Genomic DNA, 17,251 nt, shown 5'->3' with positions numbered 1-17,251 from the left:
TTATCATGGGTTATTTGTTGTGACAAAATTAGATAATTATTATACTTACTAATTTAGAATTAAATAATACATCAATACATTTTCATTAATTCGAACTTTTACTTATGAGTCCCACTGCTCCTCCCTAGAGCTAATGGCTTATACATTTGATATGTATCCTTTCATTTTGCCATGCATTTACCATCATATATACAGTTTTAGAAATGCAATTTTAAAAAGTTTAAGTATGATCCATTATGCTGTACATATTTTTTCATGATTCATTTTTTCCATTTAAAAAAAGGCTTTGGGGAAATACCTCCAGGTCAATATAAATGGAACTACTTTATCTTTTTAAGTGCTTCATAGTATTCCATATTATAGATGCAGTGTATATTTAACCACTGCTCTATTGATTGAATTTTAAAAATTCAACCTCTACAAGCTACAAATATTAAACCGGAATAATACTTGTTTTTACATCTACTATGGTATTTGTAAATTGAATGAAATTTGATAAGGCTTTTAATATAGAGATTTCAACATGGAAATGTCTAAAAATACTTCTTAAATGTTTAAAAATACCTAATTCTTAATAACTTATACAACGCACAATTGCAATGGGAGTTTTACTATCCCATATACAGTTAAATAAAGAAGTTATTTTATAAGAATCTATGCTTACGTCTCGTAAACTCTAGAAATTCAGGAAATTGTCAACAACAAAACAAACTAGAGAAGTTAAACTGTAGAGCAAAAGTGAAAACTATATCAAAATAGTATTATGAGGCAAAGTCAAATTCAACTCAGAAAACTGCCTAAATTAACAATGCTAAATAAAATACTCCATATTTAAAAAATTATAGATTTTTAATACAAAAATATTATAAAAGGAATTAAATTGCTTTCCTAGTTAGCAGGTTAAACTACTATTAAGATATATAATTTCCTTTATGTGAGCATTACCCTTTGCGTTTCAATTCTCATTTATAAGCAAGTTTAGGCAGTTTCATCTGCAGATAAAATACTTTCCTAGAGATTACATTTAAAAAGTAAACTTTGGATTGTTCAAGTACTCCTGAATTTCTCAGTTCAAGCTCCAGCAAATATAACTGAACAACCAACAAAAAAATTAGATTTAGACTTCTTTTATGCACTAACGAGCAGCAGAACAGAAGAAAGTAATGTTAAACAACCATTATGAAGTCAAAGTCAGTTTTCAAACAAAGACAAGTGAACAGTACATACCGTGGTAAATGTCTTGAAGTGATCCTCCACCACAGTATTCCATACAAATCCACAATTTTTCCCGACTAACAGGAAAGAGAAAGTCACGTTAGCTAGTAATGCTTGGTCACTGAGATACCCTGAGATGCTCTTCAGCACGCCAAGATTCAGGATGGATTACAGAATGCAACAGGAAATTGCCCTCCCAGTCTCTCGTCAAGATAGAGCAAAGCATAACTGACCTCAGCTTTGTTCCCATCTCACATGCCTTAGAATATGATCTCTTTCATAAGCTAAAACAGTTACTTGTAATCACTCATAAAATTTCATTAAGTTTCCCAGATAAGGTATAACTGCATCAACAGAGGTGTCACTATTAACATAATGGGAAACAATAAAACCTGAGAAACTTTAGGCAATGTAATTTTAAAAATTTATATACATAACAATACTAACATGAAAGGGAGAATAGTAGCAAAGAAATATAAAATACAAAGACAGACAGATGCTTTTTTTCGTTTTTTACCTGAGATAGCTCCCAAAGTAGGCAACGATGTTGCAATGTTTACATTCTTTAACCATAAATATTTCTTGTTGAATCAAAGAAAAATCATCTCCTGAAAAACAAAATAACTTGATCACTATGTTACATTTTAAGTCTCTATATATGGAAGAAGGAAAACGTGACAATAGTAGATAAATACACTTTTATTTACAAAGCCAGAAACCTTTAAAGTGTACAAAATATCTGAACTCATAATTTCACTTCAAATTTTTTTTTCTTGAGATGTACAGAGATGAATGTTCTCTACAGTGTGACTTAATAATGAAAGAATGGTTAAATAACTTATGGTATAGTGATGTCTAACTTGTTAGATCTACTGAATTTTAAATTGATAATTATTTTTCACTTTCAGAAGCTCAGTTTGGTTATTTTTCAAAGCTGCTTGTCTTTCTTTCAACAGTTGATTACTTTTTACTGTTTCAAATCTTTATCTAATCATGTATATAGAGAGAGTACAGAATTCCAAAATCTGATTCTTTATGGGTCTGTTCTGTTGTCTTTCCACTACCTCTTGCTCAAGGCACCTTAATACCTTGGGTTTTTTGTGATTTTTGAGTGGGAATAAGGACATGTGGTCAGGAAAACTCATTTTCCACTTCAAACCATTTATTGGAGCTCTTATTTCTTGGAACTTTATCTGTGTGAATTTTTTGAACCTTGAGTGAAAGGTGAGAGATTACATTAGCTTCTGCTAAGTGATTGGGTTTGCCATCCTAAGAGACATCTAAAACTAAAAACCATAGTTTTTAAAGCCACACACATAGTGTGACTCCAATTCAAGACAAGCAATATTTACTGTCATTGTTTGCAGATGACATGATACTATATAGATAACCCTACAGACTCCACCAAAAAACTATTAGAATAAACGAATTCAGTAAAGTAGGATATAAAATTAATATTCAGAAATCAGATGCATTTTTATACACCAATATAGGGAAGATGTTGAAGAAAATTTTCTTTCATTGGCTGGTGTTAACTTCTGTATTAGCTTTTGTCTGTTCCTGCATATAAGGTGATTTCTGTGTTGTGATCAGGGGTTGAGTAAATTCCCCCTTCGGTCTCATTCTCCCGGGCAGGAGAGACATGAGATGAGGTTGCAATTCCCCCTTCTGTCTCATTCCAGGCAGGGGAGATATGAGATGATGTTGCTTCCTGTCTGTTTCGCCCACATCAGCAGATGAAGTGAAGAAGTCGCTAAGTTGTATCAGGATGACATGACAGGCACATCGCCAGGCCTTGCTACTCATCCGGATGAACTAGCCCTTCAGCCGGATGGGCAGCATTAATATTATTGACTGTCGGACCCATAGGAACTGGCTATTCCTTGAGAGGGGAGGCAGGAACACAAAACTTGGTTCTGGGGTGCATCTAAAGAGATATATAAGACAGACCTCAGGTGAACTGGAAATTGACTGATTGCTGTTTCAACAGATTGCTATTCAGAAGATTTGCTGTTTCAGGACTGCTTTTCAGGATTGGATTGTTTCAGAGTAAGAGATCGGAACTTGCCTCAATGGACAGCAGAAACTTCTTTTGTTGGTGAATTGTCTTCATTCTAGCATCTTTGGGAACCTGTATGCAGTTTGCAGCTTGCAGTATCAGAAAACTTCTTAACTTCCAACAATAACTACAACAGCAGCAGCAGCAGCAGCAGCAGCATTCTTGGGAACTAACAAGCAGCAGTGTGGGAGACGCTTGAGTTTCCCTCTCTCAGCTACAGACCTGGCAAGGTTTTGATTTATGACTTTTCCAGTGCTGTTCTCCACCGGTTTGGTGAGCTTTTGGCATCTACTGTAATAGTTACTATCCTATAAAGTTTATTACTGTTTTTGGATACTCCTTACTGATGTTATTTGTGTATTTAGCCCAGTGATATTGGATCAATAGTAAACATATGCTGAGATCTCTTAAACCTGTATGTATGCGTACTCCTTTGACATGACATTGTTATCAATGTATATAGCTTTGTCTTAACCACCTTTACTTTCTGTCATTAGTACATTTTATTAATTGCCTTTGTTTTTTGCTATTGCATATTGCTAAATAAATTGATTAGACATTGCTAAATAAATTCATTAGCCTCACTCTAGCCTGTGCTCTTCCCCTATTTTTTCCCCGCTCGTCATTACAACCAATAACAAACTATCAGAAAGAGAAATTTTTTTAAATCCTATTTACAATTGCATCAAAAAGAATAAAATATCTAGGAATAAATTTAACCAAGGAGGTTGAAGACCTGTACTCGGAAAACTACGACAGTGAAGAAAGCAAATGAAGACAACATAAATAAATGGAAGGATATACCATGCTCCTGGATAAGAAGTACTAACATTGTTATAATGTCCATATTACCTAAAGCAGTCTATAGATTCAATGAAATCCGTATCAAAATACTGATGCACTTTTTACTTTTCAGAATTAGGACACATAATCCTAAACTTTATATGGAACCACACAAGAACCCAAATAGTCAAAGCAGTATTTAAAAAGAAGAACAAAGCTCCAGGTATCATGCTGCCTGATATTAAACTATACTGCAAGGCTTACAAAAATACACTCAATATGGAGTGAAGACTTAAATGTAAGACCTGAAACCATAAAACTCCTAGAAGAAAACATAGGCAATAAACTTTTTGACATTTGTCTTAGCAATATTTTTTTGGATATGTCTCCTAAGGCAAAGACAACCAAAGCAAAAATAAACTAATAGGACTACATCAAACTAAAAAGCTTTTGTACCACAGAGGAAACCATCAATAAAACAAAAAGGCAACCTACTGAGTGGGAAAAGATACTTGGAAATGATACATTCAATAAGGGATTAATATCCAAAATATATAAAGAACTCATACAGCTCAACATCAAATAAACAAACAATCCGATTAAGAAATGGGCAGAGAACATGAATAGACATTTCTCCAAAGAGGACATACATATGGCAAATAGACACATGAAAAGATGCTCAACATCACTCACCATCAGAGAAATGCAAATCAAAACCACAATGAGATATCTTACACCTGTCAGAATGGCTATTATCAATAAAGCAACAAACGAATGCTGGTGAGGATGTGGAGAAAAGGGAACCCTCATGCACTGCTGGTGGGATTGTAAACTGGTACAGCCCCTATGGAAATCAGTATGGAGGTTCCTCAAAAAAATTAAAAATAGAACTATCATATGACCCAGCAATTCCACTTCTGGGTATTTATTTAAAGATATCCAAACCATTAATTTGAAAAGATACATGCACCTGTATGTTCATTGCAACATTATTTACAATAGCCAAGTATGGAAGCAACCTAGGTGCCCATCAATAGATGAATGGATAAAGAAGATGCGGTACATACGTACAATGGAATATTACTCAGCAATAAACAATATGAAAATTTGCCATTTTTGACAGCATGAATGGACCTAGATAGAGGGTATATTATGCTAAGTAAGACAGAGAAACACAAATACCATATGATTTTACTTGTATGTGGCATCTAAAAACCAAAATAAATGGACAAACAAAACAGAAACTCATAGATACAGAGAACAAACTGACGGGAGGGGGACTAGCACGATGAGTGTAAAAGGTGAAAGGGATTAAGAAGTACAAATTGCCAGTTATAAATACAGTTATAAGGAATATAGTCAATATTGTAATAACTATGTATGGTGTCAGATGGGTACTAGGTTTATCGGGGTGATCACTTCCTAAGGTATATAAACGTCTAACCACTATTGTACACCTGAAACTAATGTAATATTGTATGTCAACTGTAATTGAAAAATAAATTTTTAAAAAAAGACAGGCAATATTTTTTGTGATCCTGGTTGGAGGATAGAAAAGTTTACTTCTAGTTTACCGAGACAACAAGCCTTTTGGGGTCCCAGTCTTTTGCAGGGTGATGACTCTTCACCTAGGATGGGTCTTGGACTTTGTATCCTCTCTATTGTGCCAAATGTGAAGAAGGTAAAGAAGGCAAATCACAATTTGGTTCAAAACAATTTCCTCAAGATCTAAGCCGGCCTCAATATCCTATTTCTCTCTGTTTTAGCATTTGATTATTTCTCATCTTCTTACAAGACACTCAGGCTCTCAGTTTCCTCATCTATATATAAGGATACAATAAAACTGCAGAGGATTGTTTTGAGAATAAAGTTATTTCTAAGATCATATTAAGTGCCATACAAGCATCTGCTATTATTTCTACTGTACTGATGTATTTTAAAAGATTTACCACAATAAAAAAATAATTAAAATTATATGAATATACCCTGTTTAAACATTTCACTATGGTTGGATGAATATTCAAGTTTAAAAACACTTTTTAAAATATGTTTTAAAAATAAAAATCCAGTAACCTAAAAATGTTGATATCATTCACAATACAAAAAGATGTTTAAATTAATATTTGTAATATCAAGCAATGGCAAAAGCCTTTTGTACTAGTAATTACTAAACACATTAAATTTATGAAATGAAATCCATGATAAAGATAGACACCAAAGAGAAAACTGATTTTACTGTACAGCTAATAAATTAGCAGTATTTTCAGAAAACCAATTAATCCAAGGCTAAATATTCTGTCAGATAATTTTCAAATATCTATGAAAATATAATGAAGATGGTAGCAATCTTGTAAATTTGATTGTTTTGGCTGGTCATAAGGAAATATGATTTTTTCCACTGAGCAAAATTATGTGGAATGTAAACAGAGAAAGTCATTTCTAACAAAACATTTTCTTAAGGATGCGTATCTTAGATTCTGAAAACTCACCTAGAGAGAAAAACCCTATCAGTTTTAAATTCACTAATTTAGAACCTGACATTGAAGTTCACCTTTTTTATTACATAGTAACAAAATATCTTCATTTGAATTTTAATTTGTGTTCAAAAGCAAATTGGGATCTAACTGAAACAGCGTTCCCTAACATTACAAGTGATTTTTACATATTAAACAGCAGAAAGCGTTTATTAAAGAATTTTTTTGGTGGGCATTTGTGACTTCAAATTAACATTTTCCACTAATTCAGACCGGAACTTTCCAAATAGTGAAAATAGGGTATCAATATTTTACTTTACATGTTATTTTTTAAAAACCTAGACTATTAGATTTTAAAATAGAAGTAAACACTGAAAAGCACGAGCATAACATTTAACCAGAATAGCTAACATTTGTCCTATTTGGCCCAAACTCCTACTTTGGGATTTCTTTCAAGAACATTAACAAGGCAAACTAATGGCTGTTTAAATCTTTACAGACTTCTTGACTTTTTAAAAACGTACTTTACTTTCCTGTTTATACTTCCAGGAGTTATTACAAAACAAAACTAAGAAAAATTTAAACATTTACTCAAAGATATTTAAAGATTTTTATTTTGAAAACTATCCACACTCATGAAATACATTTAACTTGTTATTTAAACATACTGAACCATTTCATGAATGTTTCAATTTAGCATTTTAAAAAACAAGGAAGCAAACAAAAGTATAACGCATTATTCACTCTGGGTGATGACTTTATTAAATTCCTTCCCAGTAAGCAAGACACAGTTTTCAACAAACTATAATTTGCATAACTTTAAAATACTATCATATAGTTTCACCATAAAAGAGGGATAATGGAAGGAGAGAAGGGAAGGAAAAGTAAAGTAGGATTCTGATGATTGACTTTCCCAAGAATCTTGCTCCTGTTCTGGCTGTTGGCTGCCACTAGCTACAGACTTGTTTGAGCAAAATGAACATCTGTAAAATGAGTTAGAGGGCAGGCTGAAATTCAGACATAGACAGGAAAACAGTGACAAACATCATCACAATACCTGCCTGCTTTTCTAGGGCAGTTATGCTGCCTAACCAGAGATGGAATACGAAAATCAAAATCAAAATTTATCACTGATATTGTTTCTTTTCAATACTAATCACTAGTAAATCAAACTTTATTTGAATGTCACCATTTTGTAAGACGGTGTCTATATTTAATAACTATCTACTAGTAAATGAGATAGAAATTGCTAAATAATTCTTGTTAATAATCATTTATTTGCCTGTGTATACAAAGAGCAACAAAAATACAGGGGCATAGGAAGGAATGCTGACTCGTTTTCTTTTTCAATTATTTCTATGGCTAATTAAAAAACCATTCTCTGTGCTAATCTATTTTTATTTTTAACTCTAATGTTCCCTTTAGAATTTTTATGAGTATTATGAAAAGCTTCAAAAGCAATTTGTTTTTCAGTAAAATTTTAAATACTATATTATAAAATTAAATTGCCAAGGGCAACTCAGTAAACCTGTAATAAAACTCAGGACTCTAAAATCACTATAAACTTCAATAATCTATTTTTAACTGGGGTGAAAAGTATTAAATTTACAGCTGCAATTTCATTTACTTAAAAAAAAAAGTCTTGTTTATGTTTTATCAGACATAAAGCTTTTTCTAAGTCATATTGGCAAATAATTATCTTTTCATGTCTAAATACAATTCTAAACCAGCACATCTGTTAAATCAATACAAGGAAGCACTTTTGTATTATACTGGCTTCAGTGCAATTTTTTTTAAAAGCTGCTGAGTATAATTAAGAATTCATTTCTGAAATACAGCTGTCTCCAGAATTATTTGAAGTATCTGAACTGAATGTTGGGAAAATTCTTTAGCATACATTCACATTTTTGACCTAAACATTCCCTTAAGTCTATGCCAAAAATGTGAAAAACACCATCTATTCTGGCTTTACTGAAAATGTTAGAACACCATGGTATAAAAATCCATGGTCATATAGAAATCATTTTTTTAAATGTAAAAAACAAACAAAACAATTCTACAATGTAATGAAACAATGCAAATGAATAAAGTCAGTCACAGAGTATCAATTCCTCAAATTCTAAAGTACAGATGATGAAAATAAGTGAAACTATTTATTAAAAAGAAAAGTATATATAAACTATAAGAAAAACTTATTTTTATTTCTCAGGTAACTAACTTTATAGCTGTTACTTACTAATTTTTAAAATTACAATTACTATTAACCATGAATCAAAACCTAAAGATATGATAAATACTAAGGCCTTATTTTCTGAACATCTCACAGTATTGGTGCAACAACAATCAGTCAGAAGTAACAAATCACCTACAAGAGAAAAAATATCAGGCTGGCCTTACAGTTTTCTCTAATGATATTCTAGGTTGAAAATGTCTATAGATTTTTTTTAAGGGTGAGAGAACAATGTGTGAGCAATAATTCTATACCTGGTCAATTGGTCATTCATATTCAAAGGCAACAGAAAGACACTTATAATATTCATTTGTACAAAGACTACTTATTGAGTGCCTACTATGTGCCTAGATACTGAAATATAACAGTAAAGACAGATCACTGTTCTCATAGATCTTATATTCTAGCAGAGAGAAACAGACGTTACACAAATACACACACACACAGGAAAAGTATCAGGCAGTCCCGTGTCCTATGCAGAGAACTAAAATAACAAGGGGCTGGGTGTCTACTTTAAATTAGGTAGTTAGACATGCACTTCTCTGAGGACATGGCATTTGAGACATGAGTAACAGGAGTCTTCTGAGCAAAGACCATGAAAAATAGTACTTCAGGAAGAACGGAAGGGCTAGTTTAATCCTGGACTATTTAAATTAAAAAAGAAAAAGGTAGAGTAGGAAAGGGGAAAAGATACATGATGAGCTCAGAGAAGGAAACAGGGCACATCATGTAGGTTTTTATAAGCAAGGTTGACAGTCTGAATATCATTCTAAGTGGATATGGAAGCTCCCTGAAGGTTTTAAACAGGAGAGCACTATGATTTGTGTTTTAAGTAGATCACTCGGGTAGTTCTGTAGAAACTAGATGGTGGCGGATGGGAGGTGTGGGAGAGGAAACAGGAAGACCAGGAAGGTGGAAATGACAATAAAGACAAGAGATTGGATGCACTGTACACCTGAAGCTGAACAATAACAAATGTCAATTATAATTTTACATATATATATATATATATATATATATATATATATATAGTCACAAGAAGTGGAGTACAGCATTAGGAATAGAGACAGTGGAAATGCAACGGCTGTGTGTGATGTCAGAGGGGTAGTAGATGGGGGGAGAGGTGTTATCACTTTGTGAGGAAAATAAATGATAAATGTCTAACTATTACATTGTTCTGTACACCTGAAACTAATAAGAAAATAAAATTTAAAAAGAAATTGGATTCAAGATATGTTTTAGAGGAGTTAAAGGAACTTGCTGACAGATTGACTCCGGAGTGCAAATAAAAGAGAGAAATCAAGGGCAATGCCTAGATTTTTGGCAAGAATAATCTATTTGTGGATTCAAAATACATTACTCCTAATACTTATATGATCTATCCTATCAATAGTTGATACAAAATAAGTCAATCAGAATGGCAAGGACATGGCATGAAAAAAGAACAGTGAGCACTGAATCTATTTAAATATAAAACAAAATCTAAATAATAAGTATACTATAATTCTTAAAAGATACACAAACTAACACACAACTTAAACCCCAGTACAATAAAAAATTCTGAGGCTAAAACTCCCAAATAAACAAACAAATGTCTGAAAATTGATAAAGAGAAGATGAAGAGGTAGGGTGAGTATAAATATGTGAAGTTCAACATTTTTAAATCTAGTAAGTTAATGACTATTTCATTTAAATTGATAAATCAAAAACACAAATTTAAGTATATTATTTAAAGTCTTACACGCCACCCTTTGATACAACTACAGGCTGTTCCTTTCAAATTATCAGCAGTAAAAAATAAACTTCTGGCCATGATTTTTTAAAGCTTCAAAAAACATTAAAAAACAGGATAGTACTGAACTACAAATAGGAGGGGGAAAAACTTACTGTAACAGAAAACAAAACTCATGTTTACATGGACATTCAGTTTATGGTAACAGGCAGTTTGAACCTATGACTAAAAGAGAGATTGTAGTAAACAGCTTTGGGAAACTGTCCAGCCATTTGAAAAAGAACAGACCTAGCTCTTCTTCACCCCTTACAACAAAATTGTTTCTGGTTGAACAAATAAATGTAGGAAGAAAAAAAACAAGAAAAAACAAGAAGAAATTACAGTTAAAAGATTTTAGAATTCCATAAGAAAAGGCTTAAGTGTGAGAAGGAGGGGTTAGTGAAAGGAGGAGCAACCAATTATCAAAGAGGAAAAAAATACTTCCAAACAGAAAAGTATCATAAGCAGAGTACAAAGACAGAAGACAAAAGGAGAAAACTTAAAACATCTGAAAAGTCCCTATTCTCAAAAGGCACAAGGCATTTAAAAATCAGTACTATGAGAGGCAAATAACCTGACAAAATTGGGCAGAGCATAAATACAGGCAATTAACAGAATATAAAAATGGTCAAACACTAACATCACATCATTAAGCATTTACTGAATTTCTGTTGCTCTTTTTGCAGGAAAGATTTTAAACATTAGTCAGTCTTTCTATATGAATAAACTCTAACATAAAGTCACAAGCTTTTTATCTTTTACAAAGCAAGGCAGTGAGAAATTCCGACCTTTCAAAGAGTCTTAATTTATGGTCCCAGTAATTAATCCTATGTGTTAAATAATAACATCATATAATGATATATATTTCTTTTTAATAGCTTATTGAGAAATCAGAATTGTAGGATTTAAAAAACATACTTATTAATTCATTATATGAACTATAATCAAAAGCAAGCGATACCCTCAAGTCAAATAGTAAGTGAAACGCTGTAATAAGCCCAGTGTCCTCACTGAAGGCAGAAAAGAGATAAACATCTTTGTTTCCTCTGAGAACCCAGCCCATTCATTTTCTAGACTATAACTGTCCTTTGAACATAACTTGAATATTTGCTCAAATGACTCCTCCAGAAGAGACAAATGCTTGCATAGCATAGCTCTGTTATATTCTCTTCTATTTGTGTGACATTTTGGAGATCATTCTAGGGAGGAAATACAAATAAAAACTACAATGAGATATCACCCCTTCGCACCCATTAGGATGGATGCTATAACAAAACAGAAAAACAAATGTTGAAGGATGTGGAGAAATTAGAACCCTTGAGCACTGTTGTTAAGAATTGTAAAATTGGGCAGGCCCGGTGGCTCAGGCGGTTGGAGCTCCATGCTCCTAACTCCGAAGGCTGCCGGTTCGATTCCCACATGGGCCAGTGGGCTCTCAACCACAAGGTTGCCAGTTTAACTCCTCGAGTCCCGCAAGGGATGGTGGGCTCTGCCCCCTGCAACTAAGATTGAACATGGTACCTTGAGCTGAGCTGCCTCCCGCATGGCTCAGTTGGTTGGAGCACAGGCTCTCAACCACAAGGTTGCCAGTTCAATTCCTCGAGTCCCGCAAGGGATGGTGGGCAGGTAAGATTGCACATGGCACCTGCAACTAAGATTGCACATGGCACCTTGAGCTGAGCTGCCACTGAGCTCCCAGATGGCTCAGTTGGTTGGAGCACGTCCTCTCAACCACAAGGTTGCCAGCTCGATTCCTTGAGTCCCGCAAGGGATGCTGGGCTGCGCCCCCTGCAACTACCAACGGCAACTGGACCTGGAGCTGAGCTGTGCCCTCCACAACTAAGACTGAAAGGATAACAACTTGAAGCTGAACAGCACCCTCCACAACTAAGATTGAAAGGACAACAACTTGACTTGGAAAAAAAAAAAAAGTCCTGGAAGTACACACTGTTCCCCAATAAAGTCCTGTTTAAAAAAAAAATTGTAAAATTATTGGGTGGAACTTATTAAGAAGACTGTAAAAGAGTATTACTATAACAATTTCTATTATCTAGGAATAGGATACTATGACACATCTGAAAGCTTATTCTTAAAGTGTTGCAGCATACATTACCTCAGTAATATCTCTCGAATGAATCATACACATAATGATCAAAAATATTTTATTTGAAATATAAAACCATTTTAAGTGCTCAAATTTTAAAAAACTGTTTGGCATAATTACGGCCATACAATTACATGTCTAACTTTAGGAAGCAGCAAATAAACAGATCATCAACCATTCACCTACTTGGTCAAAAATTACCACTCCTCATCCCAATGACCTTTTCTGTAGAAGAGAAAAACCCATCTTAAAATTTATATGAAATCTCAAAGCAACCCAAATAACCAAAACAATCTCGAAAAAGAAGAACAAAGCTGGGAGATTCACACTTCCTGATTTCAAAACCTATTACAAAGGTACAGTATCTAAACAATGTTCACATGCTCAAATAATTTGTAACAAAGATACAAAGACCATTTAAAGGGGCAAGGACAGTCTTTTCAACAAATGGTTGATAACTGGATATACATAAGCAAAAGAATAAAGTTGGACCATTACCTAATACCATATGTAACAATGAACTCAAAATGGATCAAAGACTTTAATGTAAGACCTAAAACTATAAAACTCTTAGAAAAAAGCATAGAGCAGAAGCTTCATGACACTGGATTTGGCAATGATCTCTTGGGTATGACACTAAAGGCAGAGGCAACAAAAGAAAAACATTGACAAATTGAACTCCATGAAAATTTAAAAATTTTGTGCATCAAACAACCTATTAATACAGTAAAAAGGCAACCCACAGAATGGGAGAAAATATTTGCAAATCATTACCTGATAAGAGATTAATATCTAGAATATATACAGAACTCCTAAACTCAGTAACAACAACAACAAAAAAAAACAACCCAATTCAAGAATGGACGAAGGACTTGAATTCACATTTTTCCAAAGCAGATATACAAATGGCAAAAAGTACATGAAAGATACTCAACATAAAAAAGAAAAAAACATAGTCAACATCACTAATCATTACGGAAATGCAAATAAAAACCACAATGAGATACCACCCCTTCACAACCACTAGGATGGCTGCTATAACAAACAAAACAGAAAAATAACAAATGTTGGTGAGGACGTGGAGAAATTGGAACACTTGAACACTGTTGGCAGGAATGTAAAATTGTACAGCCACTGTGGAAAACAGTATGGCAGTCCCTCAAAAAATTAAAAATAGAATTACCATATGATCTAGCAATTCCATTTCTGGGTATGTACCCAAAAGACTTTAAAAGCAGGGTCTTGAAGAACGCTCATGTTGACAGCAGCATTATTCACAATAGCTAAAATGTGAAAGCAACCCAGTGTCCACCAACAGATAAATGGGTAAGTAAAATATGGTATATACATACAATGGAACATTATTCAGCCTTGAAAAGGAAGAAAATTCTGACATGTGACAACATAGATGAACCTTGAAGACATTATCCTAAGTGAAATAAACCAGTCATAGATAGACAAATACTATATATAAAGGACCTATAGAGTCAAAATCACAGAGATAGCAAATAGAATGGTGGTTGCCAGGGGCTGGGGAAACAGAGGAATGGGAAGTTATTGTTGACTGGGTTTCAGTTTTACAAGATGAAAAGAGTTCTGAAGATGATGGTAGCAGAACATTATGAGTGAATTTTATACTACTGAACTGTACACTTAAAAATAGTTTAGATGATAAATTATATGTTATGTGTCTTTTACCACAGTGAAAAAACTTGGAGGGAATTAGTACTTTTAGAAACTTTTAGTAATGACCATATGGATGGACCTTGAGGGCATTATGCTATTAGGTTGGCGCAAAAGTAATTGCGGTTTAAAAGGGGGAAAAAAAAAATGCAAAAACTGCAATTACTTTTGTATCAACCTAATAAACTCAATAGATTTCTATTATGTGTAGAATCTTTTAAAAAAAAACACCAAAGAACAAAAAACCAAGCTTATACATACAAAGAACAGATTAGAGGTGATGGGTTGGGGGGTGGGTGAAATGGGTGAAGGGGTATAAAAAGTAGAAATTTCCAGTTAAAAAATAAGTAAGTCATGGGGATGTAATGTATAAAAAGCATAGTGACTATAGTAAATAATATTGTACTGCATATTTGAAAGTTGCTAAGAAAGTATATCTTAAAAGGTCTCATCACAAGAAAAAAAATCTGTAACTATGTATGGTGACAGATATTAACTAGATTTATTGTGATCCTTTCACAATACATACAAATAATGAATCATTATTTGAAAATAATATAATGTTCTATGTCAATTATATCTCAATAAAATATATATATATATATATATATATATATATATATATATATATTTACTGACCTAGAAAATGCCCTTTATGTAATGTTGGTGGGGGACAGCACACAGTTCATGTAGTATATTCAAACTTTTTAAATGTTTACATGTATACAGAGAAAGAAAATGGAAGGAAATATACCAAAAGGCAATAACAGTTCTCTGTGGGTGATAGAATAATAGATTATTTTTATTTTCTTCTTTACACATTTCTCAATTTCCTATTCTTGGCAGTGAATCTGAGCACAATATCAGTTCTAACACTTTTTTAAAAAAGATCCCATGAAGAAAAAAAAGGAAACTTTGAGGATATCAAAATAATGAAACTGTTTCGTTTTACAGTTTTTTTTATTTTCAAAGTAAGTTACTCAGTATGTTTTAAAACAAATAGCCTTCTGACAGAAACAGGTGTTTAAAAAAATAAGCATTATGCTAAGACCAGAATCAACCAGCCAGGAAACAGCTGACATATAAAATGTTATTTTCCCAAATATTACTGAATATCTCCCCAAAAATCAATGAACACTTTCCTAATCAAACTCTCATAAAGGTTAATATTAAGTTCAACAATTCACTGTAACTTTAAAATAAAATTACTTTAACAATGTCAATGTGTCTTCCAATTTTTGAATGTGCAAATTTCGAATTTTATTTAGCAACAAAACCATTATATCAAACTTGTTTTTAACTAATAACCTCTAGTGCAATTTAATCTAATCACATTTGAGATATCCTACTGCCCTGACAACATTTCTTTTGGAAGAAGAAAATATGGAAATGCTTTTAAGTCCTATATTTATGAACTGCATAAGAAAAGTGTTCAAGAATTTTCTTTAAGGCGTTAATACATACCAGGCTCCAATTTGATAATTTTCACGGCAGCCAACTCTCCCGTATGTATATTTCTGGCCTAAAATGAAAATAAAAGGTTTTTAGACTTCGTTAACTACATAAAAGTTATTTGGTACTATGTTAGTTGATTATCAACCATGCCCTAACCAAAGCTAAAAAACAAAAACAAAATCTTTATTTCAATACAATGAGTATACTCATTTTTTCCATTAAAGAAAAATACAGAAAAGATACGCACAAAATTAATTTAAAACATACTCATGAAGAAACTAGATTTCAGGTGGTGAGCATGCAATAGAGCTACAGATATTGAATTATAATGTTGTACACTTGAAATTTACATAGTTTTTAACCAATGTTACCTCAATAAACTTTTTTAAAAAGGAAAGCAAGAAAAAATATACTCATGGTTTTTATATATTTTATAAATATAGTCATACGTCATTTAAGGAAAATAAAAAAACAAATCATCTGTATGTTACTACCCAGAGAAAAAAGTTAACATTTGGTGTGTGTGTTTCCTTTTCTGGCCTGTGCGTGCATTGTGCACGAAGTATGCTATATGTTGTAGAAGTGAATGACGGCATCGCACTCTTCTACAACATGATTTGCAATGCTGCCTAATTTTCCATTGGTGGACTATATAATTTATTTAATTAATCTGCTACTGTTGGACACTCAGGACTTTAATATTATTTTGTAATTATAAATAGAGGGCTAACTATATCTTAGCTTTATATCTATCCACAGCCTTGATTATTTCCTTCAGATAAATTCCGAGGAAAAAACCTATTTACCATTTAACAAAATACAATGGATAGATTTACTATAGTTAGTGCTGCAATGATCATTACTGCAAATATTTTGCCACATATCAGTTAATCAGTAAGACAACTACAAGAATTGTTAGGTCAAAAGGTATATGGATTTAAAATGGATATGCTACCATACTGCTCTAAAATAAATTATGTGAATTTATAACTCTCACCAACATTAGAGGTTAAATCTGTATCTGACAAGTTCTATTATAGGCACAAATTTTATTCTGTTTTTAAAGTTATGTACTTTTCTCCATTCTATGCATAATATTACATGACTATAAAATAGTCCATATAATCATTCTCTCTTACTGCTAGACATTGAAGGTAGTCTTCTCATTATTTAAGGTGATTTCTTTCAATAAAACAAATGAATAAACAAAGCAAAAACACACACATACATACAGAGAACATTTTGATGGTTGCCAGATGGGAGGGGGGTTGGGAGGATGGGTAAAAAGGGGGAAGGGATTAAGAAGTACAAATTGGCAGTTACAAAACAGTCACAGGAATGTAAAGTCTAGCCTAAGGAATATAATCAGTACTATTGTAACAACTATGTGTGGTATCAGATGGGTATGAGATTTATCGGGACGATCACTTCGCACAATCACTTCGCAAGTTATATAAATGTCTAATCACTATGTTGT

General features: G+C 32.9%; 1 protein-coding gene across 4 annotated transcripts in view; it reads right to left on the bottom strand.

Moving 5' to 3' along the window:
* Positions 1 to 17,251, bottom strand: part of MAP4K5 (mitogen-activated protein kinase kinase kinase kinase 5) — a 90,150-nt gene that overhangs the window by 54,835 nt on the left and 18,064 nt on the right. For all 4 annotated transcript variants that reach the window (XM_074327484.1, XM_019725664.2, XM_074327486.1 and 1 more), the window contains exons 3-5: positions 15,784 to 15,841; positions 1,733 to 1,823; positions 1,228 to 1,292 (exon numbers count right to left, since the gene is read on the bottom strand). In XM_074327484.1, the coding sequence (XP_074183585.1) occupies positions 1,228 to 1,292; positions 1,733 to 1,823; positions 15,784 to 15,841 (214 nt within the window). The remainder of the gene's footprint in view (positions 1 to 1,227; positions 1,293 to 1,732; positions 1,824 to 15,783; positions 15,842 to 17,251) is intronic.

This window comes from Rhinolophus sinicus, linkage group LG03 (assembly GCF_036562045.2).
Source record: "Rhinolophus sinicus isolate RSC01 linkage group LG03, ASM3656204v1, whole genome shotgun sequence".
Classification (NCBI taxonomy): domain Eukaryota; kingdom Metazoa; phylum Chordata; class Mammalia; order Chiroptera; family Rhinolophidae; genus Rhinolophus; species Rhinolophus sinicus.
This window is presented reverse-complemented; position numbering and strand designations above follow the sequence as displayed.